General features: G+C 40.0%; 1 protein-coding gene across 2 annotated transcripts in view; it reads right to left on the minus strand.

Moving 5' to 3' along the window:
• Positions 1 to 940: 940 nt before the first annotated feature.
• The window catches only part of PELI2 (pellino E3 ubiquitin protein ligase family member 2), a 78,874-nt gene continuing 60,601 nt past the window's right edge, over positions 941 to 19,213 (minus strand). For both annotated transcript variants that reach the window (XM_085315089.1, XM_085315088.1), the window contains exons 3-6: positions 15,414 to 15,515; positions 8,745 to 8,942; positions 7,841 to 8,029; positions 941 to 4,892 (exon numbers count right to left, since the gene is read on the minus strand). In XM_085315089.1, the coding sequence (XP_085171215.1) occupies positions 4,326 to 4,892; positions 7,841 to 8,029; positions 8,745 to 8,942; positions 15,414 to 15,515 (1,056 nt within the window). In that variant the 3' untranslated portion in view covers positions 941 to 4,325. The remainder of the gene's footprint in view (positions 4,893 to 7,840; positions 8,030 to 8,744; positions 8,943 to 15,413; positions 15,516 to 19,213) is intronic.

Here is a 19,213-nt window from a genome sequence, read left to right on the forward strand (position 1 = left end):
GTTTGCAGTTACCTTTAAACAAGAGCAGGAGTTAAGCCAGGTCAACTTTCTTAAACTAAAAACACATTTAAATGCCTTATACCTGTTCCAGCGATGGCTGGAACACTACCAGTAGTTTTYTGACATCAGGAAAGTGTCCTGACTAGATGGACAGAAATGTTTCTCTTTTGAAGAAACTTCCTTTTTCAAAAGGTTACATAGCAATCAGAAGAAACAGCCAGCAGCAAGTATACCAGCTACTGCCACAGCACAAACAGGAGAGGTACCACAGTTCAAGCCACGAGTTTGTTTTGGGTGGTGCATGTGGAGAGGCAAGAAGARAAGGAAGTTTTCTGTTCAGAGAGTACGTAGGTTCTCACTGCTGTACGCCCAGCGTTCCAGCGGAGCTCACGGTCAGCGCCTCTGCTCCCTGGCCACGCTCCGAAACGGAATCCTAGAATTCCAAAATTTGTCATTAAAATGACCAAAGTCTTTTGGTTTGAAAGATCACAGCCTTTCAAAGGCATCCTGGAGCTTCCTACAGAGCTGGAGAGAGGCCTTTTTACTGGGGGAACGGCTACAGTCACGTTTCTGATCCACTATTGGCGTGTCTTCGCTTCAAGGTGGGCCTGCTGCCCTCACGCAAGCAGCTTGCCAAAGGCTTCCTCCTCCTTTGGGCCCAATCCCCACCCTCACAAAGAGAAAAAAAAATCCTCCTTTAACTATTAAACCAAGCTACCCTGAGGTGTTAAGCGACTGCACTTGAAAAAAGGGATCTTGATTAAAATGCAGTACCATGCTAGGGATTTTTGTACAATTTGGACCACAACTCAAACAAGAACACAACTTACTGCTGAGGCCACTATTCAGACTTCAGTACTGTATCATGAAGCAGCCAGGAGACAGGGAAGTGGAAAGTGTTACAGCTCCAATGTGTGTGTGGGTATGAGGCTGGTGGTGGTTTCTTCTTTTTTTTTTTTCTTTTTTCTTTTTTTTTTTTTTTTTTTAAGATCAGCCTAGAAAAATACTTTTAGCTAAAAGTTATGCAGTAAAAGCTGTTTTTGAAGCATACAAATAGAATCAACAGTAACAAGTGAAAAAATAATCCTTACAGAATACGTTATTGCCAGCTCTTGGAATGGTATGAAAGAAACACAGCAATACYGAGATCATGAAACAGCCTTCCAAAAAAATAAAGTTTGAGTGTGGTTCTCAACTTTACTCCCTCCAAACAGAATTGTTCTTATTTACCCAGAAATTGTTTTCCCCCCARCTCGAGTTACCAGTAACGAGGTGCGTTGTTGAGAACAAGAGAAGGAGAAAAAACATAAGCAACCAAACAGTTCATCATGTGAGCAGAGCAGCACATGTGGCAGTGCTGTTTGGGGAAAAAAAATATTAAACTCCTTTGTCTTCCCAGTAAACCCAACTCTGTGRGACTCACCCTAGACTGGAACACAGGTTAAGGGCAAAGTACTTGGACTTGCGCAGAAGAACTGGGGAAGTTTGCTTCCCAGGTAAGAGGAGACTTTTCCTTCCTGCAGTATTTCTTGTGTTACTACAGAACCGCTGGTGATGAAAGAAACAAAAACATCTCACGTAAAACGCAGTGTTTCAAAAGGACCCTTCCTTCAGCTAAGCACCACCAGCCCATCTCCTACCTCGCACGGGCCAACCACACCGCACGCAGGCGGTGGGCACGCACTGCCAGCGAGAACTCGAACGCTGTCGCTTTGCTTTGCACAGGGCACAGGTATGTGAAGCCCCAAAGCAGCAATTAAGCTGTTCTACTTTTTTCCTTTGYTGCTACAGTTTGATATGGAGATGCCTTGAAACCTGCACGTTTACAATCCTTTTACTCTCAGAGCAAGACCACGCACGCGAATCCTGATCGGCCCACGCTCAGCAGAGCGGCTGCCAGCGCAGAGCCGCGGAGCGCGGGGAGCTCGGCGAGGACGAGAGCCGCCCAACTCCGGCCGCCAGCCTCGACACGCCGCTGGCGGCCTGAATTCAGGAAGGAACGTTTCCTGAAAGCTTCCAGAGCATCTCTTGTGAAGGAATTTAAGCATTTCAGAGAGTCCGCTATGACCRAGGTGGAGGCGAGCCTGCCTCTCACAGATGAGGTATATGCTGAACAGAAGCAATGCTGCAGAATGCAGATGGGACCTGAGGAACTCACGCTGAACAGAGACAGGGAAGAGGCACCCTCGTGGTTACGCCCAAAACCAGGACAAGGTACTGAAGGCCAAAGGCATTTCTTTCCCAGGCTGGTTGGACTGCCATTCTTGACAACTGTCTTGTGGGAGTAYGGACTTGGAATATGGAATCACAAGAGGATCTCATTGAAAAGGCACTAGGAAGAAGCATATAGTTTTAGGTCAACAGGATTCATCCTATCCGCAATCACTGAGTGGGACAAACTGTACAGTATGGGATTTTTAGAGAAAATGCTGCAGAACGAAAAACTTTTAAAGCAAAAGAATAAAAAGGAAAGCTATTTTCGAAGTATTAAAATGCTGAACATTTATACAGCAAAATTATTTTAAAAACAGCAGCAGACAAAGTATGTCCCATAACCACTGGCAAGGGACATGTAGAATGTTTATAAGGTTAACTATAAAACAATTTTACAACCAAAATATGAACAGGCCAATTCAAGTATATATACAGAATATATTAAAATCATATAAATTATATATTTATACAAAGGGCACAAATATAGCAAAAAGCTATGGTTGATTACGCAGAACTGAGTTTGACTGATCAGTTTCATCTAGTGAAGTTAGGATTTTCCCCAAAATTCTTTTTTTTTTTAACCTGGATATATTGATACCTCAGATACCAAGAGTACAGTAAGAAAAAAAAGACAAAACAAATAAGGAATAATTATTCTGTATAAAATGAAAATAGCAGTAGGAGAGGTACATCTCATATGAAACTGATTTAATTATTTTCATAGTAAACATCTACAAGCTCCCTTTAAAAGTCTGGAATTTCAAGTGATCTGCTTCAGATGTACCCCCCTGATGCATATATTTGATTACAATTGAGTTGTTTGATTTGCAAACATTTGAAAAAAAACAGATACAAACACATCTCAATCTGCAAAAAAGGTGACAGATTGCAGCAAGTTGAAAACTGAACAAAAAATACTCAGCTGAACTAGAAAGGATGCTSTTCTCACAGCATTTTGGCTAGTAAGTGAGCTTAATAAGAAAAAGCTTATTTTTTAATTGCTTTTTATTTTGAAACACAACAGTGTATAACCACAATCCATTGAAGCACTTGAGAATCTAAGCAGTCCCATCCATGGGCTTATATTTAAACACATACTAAGTGCTTTCCTGAATTCAGGTCTATGTAAATAAATTCTGCATAAATAGTACCTAAACCTTCTGTCTTGCTGCGGTACCACCCCTTCAGTAATGCAGTTTGTAAAGATTTGCTACATCTTAATTAACCCAATGGTTCCGGGCATGCAAGGAGCAGTTAGGTGAGGCTAAGTCAAGCAGAAATAAAGAGGCCGGGCTACACATATACAGAATATTGGCTTGAAAACCAGAACTATATATGTAGAAAAGTAAAGCAATTTCACTAGATGCAGGTTAAAACAAAAACACAACAACAGAAAAAAAAAAAAAGGGAGGGCTACATACCATACATAATGAACAGTGGATATCTACTACACTGAAAGGAAATCAATGCAAACAGGATTTCCTCAGTTTCAAGTAATCCTTGATGCCTTTTTGGCCAGCTGTGTTATACCATAATAGATATTTTAATAGCATTTATACTCTACAATTTAGGCAGCTAACTTCTCTCTTACATAACCAATTATCTCTAGTGAACATTCACCTATGGCTGTCCACACATTCTATATTAACTCCTTGAGAAACTATTCAAGTTAAATTATATTGCAAATTAAAGACAGTTACATTCTGTATGTTCCTTCTAGCTTTGAAAAATAGGTTTTAAAGGCTTGTCAAAGTTTAGAAGAAAAAAYCTTTCCATTAAAAAAATCTTAGCTTAAAAAAATCAGTAAGACCCCTTTTTCTGATCCAGGGTACTAATAAAAAGATTACAAATATACTACAATTTGACCAAGAAGACTTCATGAATATGCTGCTTTTGAGCATGCAACACCACTGATATCTGTCAAGTTCCAGGTATCAATGTATCCCATTTCACCACAGTCCCTCACAATTTCCTTGTAGGTCCCCATCCCCACCCTACCACCCTAGTAATAATATTATGAAAAAAAAGAAAAGGTAAAATCTGGAGTTAGTGGCAAAATCTTCACAGTAAGTTGTTAAAGAACGTGTTATTGTGGTCACCGCAAAATTGTATCAGTCAATTGGACCCTGAAAAATTAGTTTGATGCAGTTGTGTTCCCCAGACAGTTGTGTTGCACAAAAAGGGCAGGCAGCATGAAATGCATGAGTACCATGAGGCAGAGGGATTTGAGACCAGTATTTTGCAGACTTCTCAGAGCACACATGTCCACACGGGGTGAAAGCATGAGTTGGAGGACCAGCATCCACATAAAAGCCTGCTTCACAACCAAGCCAAAGAGGCACGTAGGGGCCAACGGTTCTGCACATAGGACATTCCCGCTCATTGGCTTCTGTGTCACTGCGATGTCCCCAGTTGTGATAACCATGAACATGACCACAGCTGAGGTATGCCCAAGGYTGCTTCTCTTCTACCACATCCTTACGGTTAATGCTGGGAAACGCTAAAGTGTTTAACCCAACAGGACACTGTGGTCTGGCAGCATTTATCTCTTGTCGCAGAGCTTCAATGTGTTTCTGAGTTGGGGTGTGAAACAGTCCATCTGCTGTTCTCCACAGAAGGGTGGCTCCACACAGRTCAATAAGAGAACCATCTTGTAGGACATTGGTCTCATTTTCTACCTAGTGGTAGAACACAAGAACAAGTAGGTAAGTCTAAGATGCTGCTTTCAGGGACAAGAGTTCTGTAAAGGTGTTGTCGTCTTTACCACATTGTTACCCCTCTCTAGYATACTAATTTTGTTGTATTGTTTCTTCATGGCACCCTGTCCAAATCCATCTGTTGTCTCTCATCTTACATTTAGATTATAAGGAGCATGGGTCTTTATTCTGTGCTTGCAAGGAAGTTCCTAAACCTGCATCTATAGATATGTGCTCTGGCAATACTAGATACTGCACAGTTTTCCTTTCTGGAATACTATTCCTAAAGAATTACTTTATGTAAACTTCTTCAGAAATCCCTACCCACCTTTTAGCATGCCATTAATTCCTCTATCTTTAATACTGATTTTCTATTGGGTTTACAGTAAGTCCTGACAGACTGAAGAATAAACTTGCCATTCTCTAAGGGCTGTATTAGCAGGGCAGCCAGATTGCTCCCTTTGGAGTTCTTTGCCTGCACAGATGAGCAAAGAGACACTCAGGCAGCGAAAGATCTGCTTTAGATTAAAAATTGCTATCCAGGACAGAGCAGCTGTCCTGCTACTCTCATACCATTTTTTGGCTTGTGGCAAGCGTAGAGCGTTTTGCAGAAGCACGAGCTCCCACAGCGTACATCAACAGTGAAACGCTTTTCTGCAGATGTATTAACGATAAATGGAAGACAAATGGAATACCAGCCGCATTCACAGGTACTCTCATAGATCATCATTACAGCATAAAGTGAACTGCCAGCTGAATTTTTCAAGTGACAAGTTCTGCAACTGAAGCTACACAGGCTCAGCTTCCAAAGAATTAACTCCCTCCCCGTGCCCCCCAAACCAGGCCCTTTATTCAATGGGGTATTACAAGCAGATACAAACGCAGTGTGCATAGCCCAAAGGCTTCTCTCACCTGAATAAAAGCAGGTGCTTATAACACATTTTCAAAAGATTATGCTAAACACACACTGTACTTTGGTGAAGTATTCTAATCATTTTTACTGTCACAAATATATAGGCAATTCATGCTATTGCTCTCAGTCTAGCAGTGATGAATATATATTAAAAAGGACCTTTCTGAAATCAAATAGACCTGCTGCCCAGCTTTGTACACAAAGAGGGTTAAAAACACAAATTACAGCCAAAGAGACAGCCTGGACATTAAGTAGGTCACATGAAATCATTATGTCTGCATGAGAATACTAAGAATTACAATCAATTTGGCATTTACATTTTAATCCAGTTGAAATTCACAGATTTACTCTGGATCATCCTTGCACAAAACATGTAGATGATGCAATGCAGACTACAGATAAAAAGTCACCACTATAAAGTGCCGCCAGCAGAAAAATTCAGTGGTTGGTGTAGAGATGAGAGAATCCTTGATTTGATACACTCAGATAATTCCTTCACAAACAAAAGAGGAAAAAGCTTCCTAGTACGCAATGTGCTCAATTCATTATACGGTGCACATTTGGTTTTATGAACCCAATCGGCAAATACTGATCACATCAATACCAGTGTGCTACATAATTTTATTTAAATGAGAATTCAAGTCACTCTGGATGCAGGAGAGGGGAATTCATTTGTTTTAGCATTGCTTTTCTTTACCAGCACTAATAAGGTGTTTTGCTAACCACATACAAAGGGCGCAATCGCAACATCATCTGTCCCAGTCCCCGAGGCAATATTTGTCTGTCACCATTAAAGTGGCAAAGCAATTTGTGCAGGGCAAGCTGTCTACTGAAAGCAGAACAAGATATTCAAACTCCATTTTTCTCAGCCCTTTAAGTAGTCAGTTTTCTGCAAAGCAAATGGCAAAGCTGCAAAGTCCGTTCAGCCAGAGCGTATGGGACACCTTTACAACACCGAACTACTGGGAATCCAACGTTGCAGCACAACATAAAATTTGGCACAGAGAAGGGAGCAATCTCCATCTGCCCCTGCACTTTCACCATCTTTGAAGTGTAGCAGCTGGATGGTAAAGTTACTAAAGGGGCATCTTGGCTGTGAAGGCTCTCAAAACATCTTCTCACTCCCTGGAGAGGAAACTCTCCCTCAAAGAGCAGCAAGGGTGAACTATGGAAGGCTTTTCCACACCTACAGACTGGACAGTATTCATCTACCCAGGTCCTGCTGAGAAGTTTATAAAGGACTTCTGTGGAAGCTCATCTGCTACAGTGAGCAGGGTTTTGGCTGTGTAGTTTGCTAGCTTCTACATGTGGAGTTTTGTTTTCTTTTGCTTTAAGGGAAAGGAAGATGAGAAGCAGCAAGATAGCAACCTCCTTCCTAGGCCCCCAAGATCTGGGAAGCAGAAAGAAAGAGAACTGTGAAGATTCCCTTCCAGCTTTTACAGAGGAATGGAAACACATTTTCATGGGAACYTCTGTCCCATTTCTTTATGCCACAGGTCTCTGGCAGCCAAAACTTTTCGGTTTTGATAAAGGCAAAGCTCATCCTGCTCTGTAGGACGATACAGAAAACTACTCAGTAAGGTTTCTCRTATCATCCTAGTAGCAAGTAAATCAAACAGAAGCTGGAAATATCCAAACCAGTCTTGCATGCAAGCTGACTTCCTTTTGAAACAGCACATATGGAGCTGTTTTTCCACAATACTAGCTTCCACATCTCCCCAGATCCCAGGAAGGTCTTTAGGAGATGGAAATTCCAGATCAAAGTTTATTTAGTTTTTATACTATGTGCTATTTCAGTCAGGAAAGTGACRCTAACAGAAAAGACTATTTTCTTGTATAAGCAGAGACAGAATAGCAGTACACAATTTACTGTGGCACACATCTATCAAGTGATTAAAATGCCTGCTACCCAGGGACAAAGCTATTGCTCTGCAGTTAGAATACGATTACATCCATTCAGTGCCAGAAAATAAGCATCCTCCATTTTGTTTTAATTACCAGTTTACTTCGGACTTACCAGTTTCCCTCTTTGCTGAGCAGATCTGGTTTCACGGAGAGTGTACACATCACCACAGACAGAGATCTCCCGCCAAACTCCAGGTTTAGACTCTTCAGTAAACCCCCCTTTTGGGTGCATGACCAACACACCATTGGTTGTTAATCCATCCATATGGCCATCAGGATTTTTCCATTTTGCTGCTTTTTCCTGCATGTGACGCAATCACCCCAGAAAAGTTTGTCTAAAAGTTTTACACTCTTAAGTTTCAGTCATCAAGTGTACACTTTACCAACACTAAAATATAACACTGCCTCACTCATCAGCACTGCTTAGACAGACTTCTAAATAACGCATTTTAAGAAGTCTCTTCTGCCAGTCTTACAGTGCTAAGTAACAATTTGTTACACACCTCCAATTACTATTTGTTACTTCCAACTCACTTGAAGAGCATCTCTAGCTGCAGGTCAGCTCAGAGTTGAGACTCACGCTTTCTTTACTGACCACAAAGGCAATACTAACATGGATGCTCCTAACCACTGTAATGGACTATTTGTGCAATGTGCACATCTAGTTTGTATCATGTGGTTGATGTGTCCTTGGTCTTCAGCACCCAAAYCTATCACAGTAGCTTAAATTCAAAGAGCATCAAGAATATAGCAAGCAAATTTAAAGAAAAAACATCTAAYGCTACCAAAGTAGAACTCTATTGTTAAAGACAATTATCACTATGAGTCCACAGGCGGTACTAAACCTGGCACATAAAACTGAAGTTTATACTTAACATTGAGGCTAACACACTGGAGTAATCAGAGTATAATGCCAGTGTARGATATCAACTAGCAAAAGGAAAATTTGCAGTTTGAAGATAACACTGAATAAAAATTAATTTTGCTCATATTTAAAAATTATTAGTAGTACTTACACCAAGAAATATATTTTTAGAAGAGTCAAATCCAGCTGCAAAAATCCTTGCTGTATACGGTGGGCTCCTGTCACAAACAATCCTGCATGCAAAACGCGATATGGTGCTCTGTGTAATCTGAGTTTCATCGTTGTTTTGACTGCCGGAWATTGTATCTGTTACTACAAAGTCTATAGGGCTTTCTGTTGATCTCCCAACCTGGAAAAAAAAAAAAAACAACAAATAAAGATAGTGCTAGAATTAAGTAGTCATGGGGAGAAAAAAAAATTAAAAACAAACAAGTATTAAGGGTGCAGTCTTTTCAAATTAGTGTGAATCACATCAATAATCTGCTCAGTTTTAGGATGCTGAGATCCAACCAAAGATAATCTACTTGCCACATTTGCTSTAGACACAAGTCCATCATTTATACTGCAAGACAAATTTTCACTTATTCAGCTGATGTGTATGCTTGTCCAATACAGCTACGGTGATTTGTTTAATGCAATACTGTCAACAGCAGAAAAGTATTGTAGAGGTGGAATTAGGAAATATCACAGGGACAAATTAGTTACCACCATATTCTGTCAATTAAGATAGATTTGGCTTGAAAATAACAGGTTTTATTCACAGTTCATTTGCCATGAAAATAGTGGTCATTTTTAGACCCAGAACTCAACCATATACCATTACAAAAAGCTACCTACCTTCACATTTTCAGAATCTGTATGTCAGTATACAAAAAGTTCTCAAGTAAAGCCCATAATATGACTCAATTTGCTTCTAATCATGCACATGCATGACTAGAAAAACAACTTTCTTTCAGAAATGACATCACTAATCAGTAGGCAAGAMTACTTTTCTATCTTGACACTTATAAAGTTTAATTCCAAAACTGGAAACAGYTAGGCACCTGGAACAGATCATTTCATCACAAAACAGACATAGGGATTTAACTGCAAACCAAACTTACACACAGCAGTGAAGAATATTCTTCACATGAAACTACTTTAAATATCAAGAATCCACATTTATATGACATAACCGCCTCACTAAACATGATCTCAGTAYCCTCTGGGAAGTCACATCCTACTTAGCCCTGGAGTCTTCAAAGTCAGCCACGGGAACAGTGGTTTGGCACCATCATGTGCATAAACATCTCTGCAAACTCTAAATTCACTGTGTCTACTTTAACTCCTAGAGGTTTTCTGTAGTGTTTAACAAAGTGATATTTTTAATACTTAACCCTTATCACAAATGAACTGGTGGAAATAGTACAGGATTCTCTTCCATACTTCCACTTTCAGCTCTACTTTAAAGAGTTAGAGGAAACTCAAACACATGCTGGAATTCATATCTTGAGTGACACATCCAGTCCTTCTCTCCAAGTCATAGCTCTCAATCCAAGTATAAAACGCARAGAGTTTGTTGCACAAAAAAGCCATCAATAGAATACTAAAAAGGCCTAATCAAAAGTATTGCACTTCATTTTTTCACAGAAAGTAAAGCAACTACTACAACACCCAAGAGATAGTTTATAAACTATTTCCAATTTATGCAACTTGACAATTTCAAACTAAAAATTAAGGAAACTATAGCCTTATTCCATTTATAATACTATTTCCAACAGACTAYTTCTCACCAATGTAATTCTTGCCAAAGGAGTCAGCACTGACCTGTAGCAGAAACTTATGAATAACTTCGCATCATGATAGAGAACAGTCAAAAAATCTTTTGTAGGATAATTAGTGTGGAACACTGAATATTTTTGCTCATAACAAATTTCTGCCTGTTGAATTCTCTGAAATACATCACTCAATGCTTTTAAAAGCCATGGGGGGGGGGACTGTCTTGTCCCTTAAAGCACGCAAGTGTTAGCTCCAAGCCTTCATCATATCCTACCAATCTGTCAGATGAAATCCAAATATCTTCAGAGGAAAGCATTAACATCTATAGACAAAGGTTTCCGTGTTTAGAATTTCTGAARTTACTTGAAATTAAGCAAGAAAACAATTCCTTGATTCAGGCATCTCATTTGTGTCAACAGTATGTTTATGGAACATGAAGTATTCTACATTCTCTTGTATTTGAAAAAAAGCCTTCAGATAATTATTCCCATGTAGTACTGTGCTTCATCTAGAAGAGATTTTAAAGTGAAGCGCTGGAGTTATCTTCAAACCATGTGAACTTCCCAGGCTTCATATCAATTCAAGAATATTTTTAGGTCTATTAGAAAAGAAAGTCGAACAATAACAAATGAAAAGTTTGATATCAGCAACACTTATTCATCAAAAACTCCCACAAATTTTAACTTATGTGATATCGCAGTCAGACAACAGTCACTACACACCTCGGTAGTTCAAAGTCAAGTCTTTAAGTAACAGGCTTTACTTCCATCTTCCTTTTCAGCATAGGAGACCTTGTCTAGAAAGCTTTTGGCTGCATTTTGGGAATCTTCTTGTGCACTGTGCCGTATTCCTTACTGTTTCCCTAAGTGACTTCCAACATCCAACCATAAATCTTATAGCTGATGTATCAGGCAGCTTCTGCGTCTACTCTACGGGCTATTGTTAAAAGCTATGAAATCCAGGCAGTCAATTTGCTAGTGTCTACTGTCAATCAAAGAAATTCTATTAAAAAAAAACCCACTTCTCTGAGACAAGGAAAAAACACAGGCAACTTGCCAGTAAATAATTTAACAGCTGCAAATTCTCAGACTTTGACAGAATTTCACTCTGACAGCAGGGGAGAATTTGACCATGCATCTTTTGAARGGCTATTCTACTTGGAAAAAACAAATCTTCATATTCAGTGTACCTGCTTCTTATACAGATTTGTAGTTATTTATGGTACTGGCTACACATTTCAGTTCCTTTTAGTGCAGCTGACAGGTATAATCAATACACTCTTGGCCAGTCAAACTACAAAGGAGCAGGTTCTACTCCAACGTCTTGCATCAACAGAATAGTACTTAAATTTTCATGCAAAATGCTCATTCTTAGTAACATATAGACTAGAAAAGAAACTGCTTGACTCTGGGAGATGCCAGATAAAACATGCTAAAACATCCTTCTTGCTATTAAATAAAGACAGCCAGATCAGGATCTCTTCAAGACAAAGCTCCCCAGCAGCGAAAAAACAAAACAAAAAACCCCATCATAACACAGTGGAATAGTTAAGTCTAGCAGAAGAGACAACTATTCCTGATATACAGGACAGCAAGAATTGAATCATWCAATGAGGTGTCCAGGACAACCTTCTAAAGCATTTGACTACGTGCAAGCTTCTAAGTCCTGCTACAGGAGACAGTGAAGCCATTTTGCTGAAGAGGTCCAGCAGGAGACAACTGTATTTCACTCAGTCACAGGTCAAAACGACTTGGGAAGAAGAAAGAGTACCAACCTTTACATTGTTTCCAGCTTCCAAAAAGCAGAAACATTCCTGGCCAGATCTTTAAATAATATTTTCAAATGCCCTTTTAAAAATACGCTTACTTGGAAATAAACCTCTGTATTATCTTCAGGAAAAAGCATGTTAGAAGAGCAGAGGCAGCACTAGGATGAAACTTTGTGTCCCTGAATATGTATATAAACTGAATAGCTAAAACAATAGCAGACTGTGGGCAGAGCATACACATGGGGATCTAAATCTATTAACAACTAGTAGATTATATGCGTGAAAATATGACAATTTTCATTTCATAATGGAAAACTTCAATGGAATTTGCTGAACGCTGCTCTTCAATGCCTTTTCAATTTCCTCACTGCTCCTTCTATAGGCTCCCCAAAGTTTCCACATGTGCTTCACTTCTGACAGGCATCTTCTCACACTTCTCAGTTACGAGCTAGGAAAACATAACACAAATCTGAAATCTTCAAGTTTCGTGTTTGCCTGAAGCGCTGCAGAACACAAGTCACAAACACTGCGGTCCTCATGCCTCCTTCAAAGGAAAMGCACTGACTACAAACTCGCAAAGGGAAAGGGCGGAAAGATGATGACAGCTTTTTGTGAACTATGACTCTCCCTTACTCTGAAGGGAACTCAGCTCTAACTCAATGGACTCCATCTTCACACATTAGAAGTTATATYCTGGCCAAGATTCAAGCAAGAACTCCATTTCCCATTGCAGGTCATATTTTGACTACGTTGTTGTTAACAACTGCCATTTTATGAGTATCACACTCCTTAGTACTGCTACCTTGGTGAAGTTGTACAGTGCTATTATCCTGTTTTACAGAGGTAGAGAAAAACTAAGTGATTTGCCCAAGATAACATGTATTCAATGGCTGAGGAGAGGCCTCAAGGCTCAAGATAATGCTACAATTTAGGTATGATCCTTCCCTTTTYAGCTTCCATATCCTTACAATGGATCTATAATATCCTGGAAAACACATTTGAAAGGAAAATAGTAAACTCCAAGGACTCCTGCTCAAGCATCCCTTCAATAGAGAGCAAGCTTCTACGCTGTGGACCAGTAGAGACAGCGTGGAATTTGCTACTGCTCACTACAGGTCAGAACAATCTTAAAGCAACTTTTCTCYGAACGCACACTGTCAGATTCCTGGGAATAATTAAAACCTAATGGCCTAAGTTATGGAARCCTCTTCAGCTGCTGTCTGGCATCTTTTGAATAGAGAAATATTGCCACAGTCTACCAGACTATTCCTTTTCCCTCTGTCATGGCTATTAGAGCCTCTAGGTCAAGGCTTGCAGCGCAACCCCTCAAAAAGGTTGACCGATGGCAGAAATCCAAGCCAGGACACAGCCGCTGAAATAAAGTTGAGATCCAGTCACACCACAGCAGCCTACATATTTCAAAGCACAAGACACAGACCGCACTGAAAAGAGGAATTTCAACACTATGGAAACCTCAGCCCTGACTGAACACTGATATATTAGACAYTTGAGGGGGCACCAGAAGGCCTGAGCTACCCTACAAACACAGGTCATAGCTCAAGAACAATTTCTTTTTAAGATGGAATAGCTTCACCTGCTACGTGTCAAACCACTGTGGTATCTACACATTTATAGCAGTCTATAGCTTGAACCAAGGGCAGCCTCTCACACTGGAATTAGAAGGGCCAAAATTAGGGCAAGAGACATTTCACCAGACATCTGAGGGCTGCTGGAAGAAGAAAGCATGATCCACACCTATAAGGTGGCAGTAGAGGAATCCCACACCAGTGCCAACCATGCAAGTGCTCTAGTGTGTCCAGCAGTGCTGCCTGAGCCAGCTCAGTTGCAAATTCCTTCTAGATTGAGCATCCACAAATCCCAAAGGGAAAGAGGGGAAGAAATGTTAACCATTCTACTGTAGCCTATTCTACTATGCTTAACCACACAATCCCTTGCTGAACCAAAATCCTGGTTATCATTAAGTAGCTCCCACAATCCAGTGCCTTAGACAAGCGCCTTGAACCACAGGCTGTGGAGCACTACTCTCTGTGCTGTACCTCCTCACCTCCGCCAGCTGCTAGATTCACTACAGTGACAACTAGCCCCTTGCCCTTCATACTTTACTATATTCCCCTGCCCAAAGCAWATGCTGTAGCTACCACAAAGGTATTAAGCAATCATGACGCACTGTCTCTACCTATAAACGGGAAAGCAGTTGTTCTGCAACTCTTTCTTCATCCACAGGTTACCACATCACACTGAAAATTTTTTACATAGGGCAAAAAAAAAGAAAAAAAAAAACAAAGAAGTCACATGAAGCAAGAATATTTTCATCTTGATAGGTAGAGCCATTCTTCTTCTGTCAACAACACTCAGCTGCCAAGTCTTCTAAGTAAGAAAGGCTAAAGAGGGATAATTCATGATAAGATGCTCTAATTACAGAGGTTATGGACAAGACAAACATGATTAGTCTGAACTGGAAAAGGTTGTGCATCTTTGTTCTTTCAAGTTTAAGGTGGTACAGAATTTCTGCTCTCAGATTATATACCAGTAAAAGCATTGCATAAGAGTAACTTAGGTTACCAGAATATTAGGTGATGTAGAAAAACACAAATGCATGCATGGGAAAATGTTGCATATAAGCAGCTTAGAGAAACACAGTACAGTCCCCCACACCATTTGATACACTTACACACCCTTAAGAAGCAGAGTTGCATTACTATTCTTTCACCAGTTCAGTTTCACAGAATGGTTGAGGTTAGAAGGGACCTCTCAAGATCATCCAGTTCAACCCCCCTGCTCAAGCAGTATTACCTTGAGCAGGTTGCCCAAGACACCTTCCAGACAGCTTTTGAACTCCAGGGACGGAGACCCCAGTCTCTCAGTTTGCCTCCTTCAGTGCACAGCTCCTACATCTCTTTCCATTTTCCTCCCACTCTTCTTCTTTCCCCATCCCCATGTCCTATTTCTAACCACTTCTTTACTCTAGCTCCTTGATTAACTGCAGGGTGGGAAAGAAGGTGCACATTTTTGTACTTATTATTGAACCCAAACATAACATTTCTTTTTCAGCGCTATTTGTACAGTTGCTACGCTGTCCTTGCAGAAAAAGCAAAGCATAGTGAAAGTAGTAGAGACGTTAACACACGCTGGCACTGGTTTGAGAAGATCAGATAACGCAAAATTTCGAAGTGCTCACAAACAGTGCAACAGTGTTTGGCCACAAAGCTTTCACAGAACAGAGAGAACATCCAACCCGGCTTTTTAAAAGCAGTTCATTTGTAATAGTCTTACCTGAAACATGTCTGTATCTTTATCATGAGAATACTCCACTACAACCGTCTGGTTCCTGGATAACGTATAAGAGATACTGTGCTGACCTTTACAGCTGATAGCCTGTTGAAAGAGAAAATACATCATACACAGCTTCCACATAAATATTATGATCAAACTCATTTCACTACACAAACAGTTTTGACCATAACCAGAAAAAGTAGAACAGCATTCTGTAACACTTTATTAAAGTGGAATAAATACATACAGCAGGCTTTTTGGTTTTTTTAATAAAAAACTCTGAAGTTGTTTGCTTCTGCTTTCTATTTCTAAAGCTCTTGATATCTACCAATTTCATAGCTTAGATTCCCAACACATGGTTTACTGCCTGTAAAAGGAAACTCATCTTATCAATGCGTGTAAGTATCTGAAGGGAGGGTGTCAGTAGGACAGAGACAAACTCTTTTCAGTTGTCCCATGTGACAGGACAAGAGGCAATGGGCAGAAATTGAAGCACAGGAAGTTCCACCTGACCATGAGGGGGAATTTCTTCCCTGGGAGAGTGACGGAGCACTGGACCAGGTTGCCCAGAGAGGTTGTGGAGTCTCCTTCTCTGGAGATCTTCAAGGCCCGCCTGGATGCAACCCAGCCTAACACACTCTAGGTGACCCTGCTGAGAGGGGAGGTTGGACTAGATGATCTCCAGAGGTCCCTTCCAACCTTACTGATTCTATGATCTCTATAGATATGGATATAGCAAACACTATACAGCATTTCAGTATTTTAAATAAGGCTACAAGAGGACAACTCTTGTTATTCAGTTCTATTTGACCAAGACTGAATTCTTTATTGTTTAGACTTCAAGTTTATGCCTCTAAGGTTGTCCTTTTCAAAAAGATTTTACTAGTCTACCAGCTAACTACAGTGAATGAAAGGGACATCATCACAATGCAGAAGCTGGTCCTTTGCAGAAAGAAAGAATAAGAAACAGTTTTCTTATGTAAATAAACATGATACATAATTGGCACAGCAAAAATCAGCAAGGAGGGGTAACAATCTTTTCAGGAATGCTGAGGTCCAACATACAAAACTTCTGTGGCACTGGCAATTTCTGCTCAAGCTTAAAGACCAACATTCACTTGAAATGATCAAGCAGTGTCAAAAGTATTGAATTAATAGGTTAACTTTCCCCAATGCACTACTGAGTGGCTTTGTTTTCTAGAAAAGTTTCTCTCACTACCTTCATTCCTGTATGCTGCCCTGTCATCTTAACATCTCAGTCTCCATTATGRAGAAACACTCCAGCCTGGGGGCTTGGTAGAAGTGGGCCCACATAAACAGACAACTTTGCCCAAGTAAAGCTCTCCTGACAGGTAACGGATAGGGATGATTAAAAYAAACAACTAAATACATGTTGCTCATCAGTCTGTCATCACTGACAAAGTCTAAATGATTCCAAAGCTACAAACAAACTGTTAAACAACTCACTAAAAATCGTTGAATGTTAGAGGTATAAAGACACTACATGAATACTAAAAACCTAAGAGCTAGCAGAAGTAATTGCTGTACAAGTGTTGAAATACATATAACAGAAGAACTCYTTTTTTGTAAGCAACAGGCATTTGCAGCAACAGATGATATTTACAACATGCCTCTCACCGAAAGTGCTTAGCAAYTCCAGCATCTGCTACAGATATAGCCTTTCGTGATGGTATCTGGAGGCAAAGGATTGATAAGATGACCTTTCCCTTTTTATGCCACTTTTTCTGGCAGGTAGCTTTTAACATTTAGGAAGTTTGTGACCTCAAGCCATGAAGTCTAGCTTGCTGTTTCTGCCTCAACTGTTAAAACGTGAGATAAGTTTAAGTATATTGGGTAACCAGCAGTAAGCTAAGAGTCTAAAATTCTCTTTTGAAATTTATAGCCTTTTTCTAATAATCATCGTGCTGATGCCCAGTATGCTGCAAGAACAAACAGCATCCCTAAGTACAATGCAGATGAGGTCAGTGCTACTTTGTGGTCTGCAAGGAACCATACGTACATCAAGTCCTACCGAACCACAGGACTGAACCACGTATCAAGTGCTTTTCCTCTTTGCATGCTTGACAACTAGCAATGAGATCAAGCCCTCAGTAGGTCTCAGGTGCTACAAGAGTAAATAAAATACTAAAAGCAATGAACAAGAAAGCCTTAGTCYGGATTTTAGGCACAATAGGGCAATAATTAATCTATACCAACATTATTAGACAGTATTTCAAAAACCAGAAAATAGTTTTCACACAAAATTTATGAACGTTTTCATTCACTTCCACGAAATTGTGTGGCAGCTAATATAACAGYAACCCTTAACCCGATGGTCTTGACTTTGGTTCCAGGCAGTTCAGAGCACCCACTGCCAACAGCCAGGCAGTATTCCCAGGCAGGGATGTGTACCCTGAGCTTACACTARTGTCAGACAAGATACAGGATCAAATGGAAACTTTTGTCAGACCCAAGACTGCAACYTTTAAGGTCTAGCAATAGCATCTAGGCACAGAAAAAGAGAGGGAGAAGGTAAAGAAATTCTTAGGTAGGGTCACGTCCTATACCAATTAATGAGTGACACAGTGAAAGGGGAAAGAAAGAAAAAAATTAAAAATAAACCACTGAGTCTTCAGGGTATACACATAAGATTAGCCTGAGATTTCTGGAGCCTACTAGTTCACCGATTTCAGTGTCAACAGAAATTATCTACTGTGTTACAAGTCAGTTTGACTAGCATTACTTATGAATGAATTACATAGAGTTGCCTGCAGAACTTTRGAATTACTTATTTGAGCTCTATTAGGCTGAGTGTGGCCACTGTCTCATCTGAAATATTAGTCTAGGACATAGAATCATAGAATCAGTAAGGTTGGAAGGGACCTCTGGARATCATCTAGTCCAACCTTCAAACAAGTGGCCCATATGGGGATTGAACCCACGATCTTGGCATTATTAGCACCATACTAACTGAGCTAAATAAAGGTACCAATAATYTACAGACATAATCTATACACTTTCTTTGCTATGTTCCCATGTTTTCTTCCTCATCTTATTTCCTCTCTTCTTTACTTCCCATTCTTTAAGCTCAGTTATTTTCAGTGCGAAATGCCACATTTCCTGGAACTGTATAATCGTTTTTCCAAAAAAGCTAAGAACATTATGAGAAATGTTTCAACTTGCATGCTTTCCAATTCAAAGACATTTCACATGCATTTTAATTACCTGTCTCAAAGCAATTGGCCATTTAAAAGCCAAAAAAAAAAAAGACCAGAATACTTCAGAAACTAGACAAAACATGAAAGAATTGGCCCAATGAACTGTGAAAAGAAAGGAGAAAAAACCCACCATACCAAAAAAMCTAATAAAACAGTTTTGTAAACAGAAAGCAGTCACAGAAAAAAAAAAAGATGTATTTTGACAGCTTGAGAAGCTGCAGAATGACACTACTACAAGTTCCCCCAAAGTCTAGAAACTGACTGCCTCAATGGCCTTACAAACCTTACTAGTTTGTAGCAACCAAAACAGAGTTCCCCTTTCATGGCTTTTAGCGTTCACCTTTCTAAACTTTCCTCTGCCAAGATGTTCTGTTTAAAAAAAAATGTTGTGGCTGTCACATAATCACACTGCTCTGGGAACCTTCTAAACAGGATCAAAAAAAAAAAAAAAAAAAAACACCCACCAAACCCACCACACAAACCAAATAAAAAGGAATGAGCAGAAACCAGGCATTAAACTGGCAGCCCTAGCTTCTTTCCCCCCCACCCACACCCAAAGGATGCCTCGAACTACTAGAGCAG

This window comes from Rhea americana, unplaced genomic scaffold (genome assembly GCF_003343005.1).
Source record: "Rhea americana isolate MKP2758 unplaced genomic scaffold, rheAme1 scaffold_42, whole genome shotgun sequence".
In the NCBI taxonomy this organism is placed as follows: domain Eukaryota; kingdom Metazoa; phylum Chordata; class Aves; order Rheiformes; family Rheidae; genus Rhea; species Rhea americana.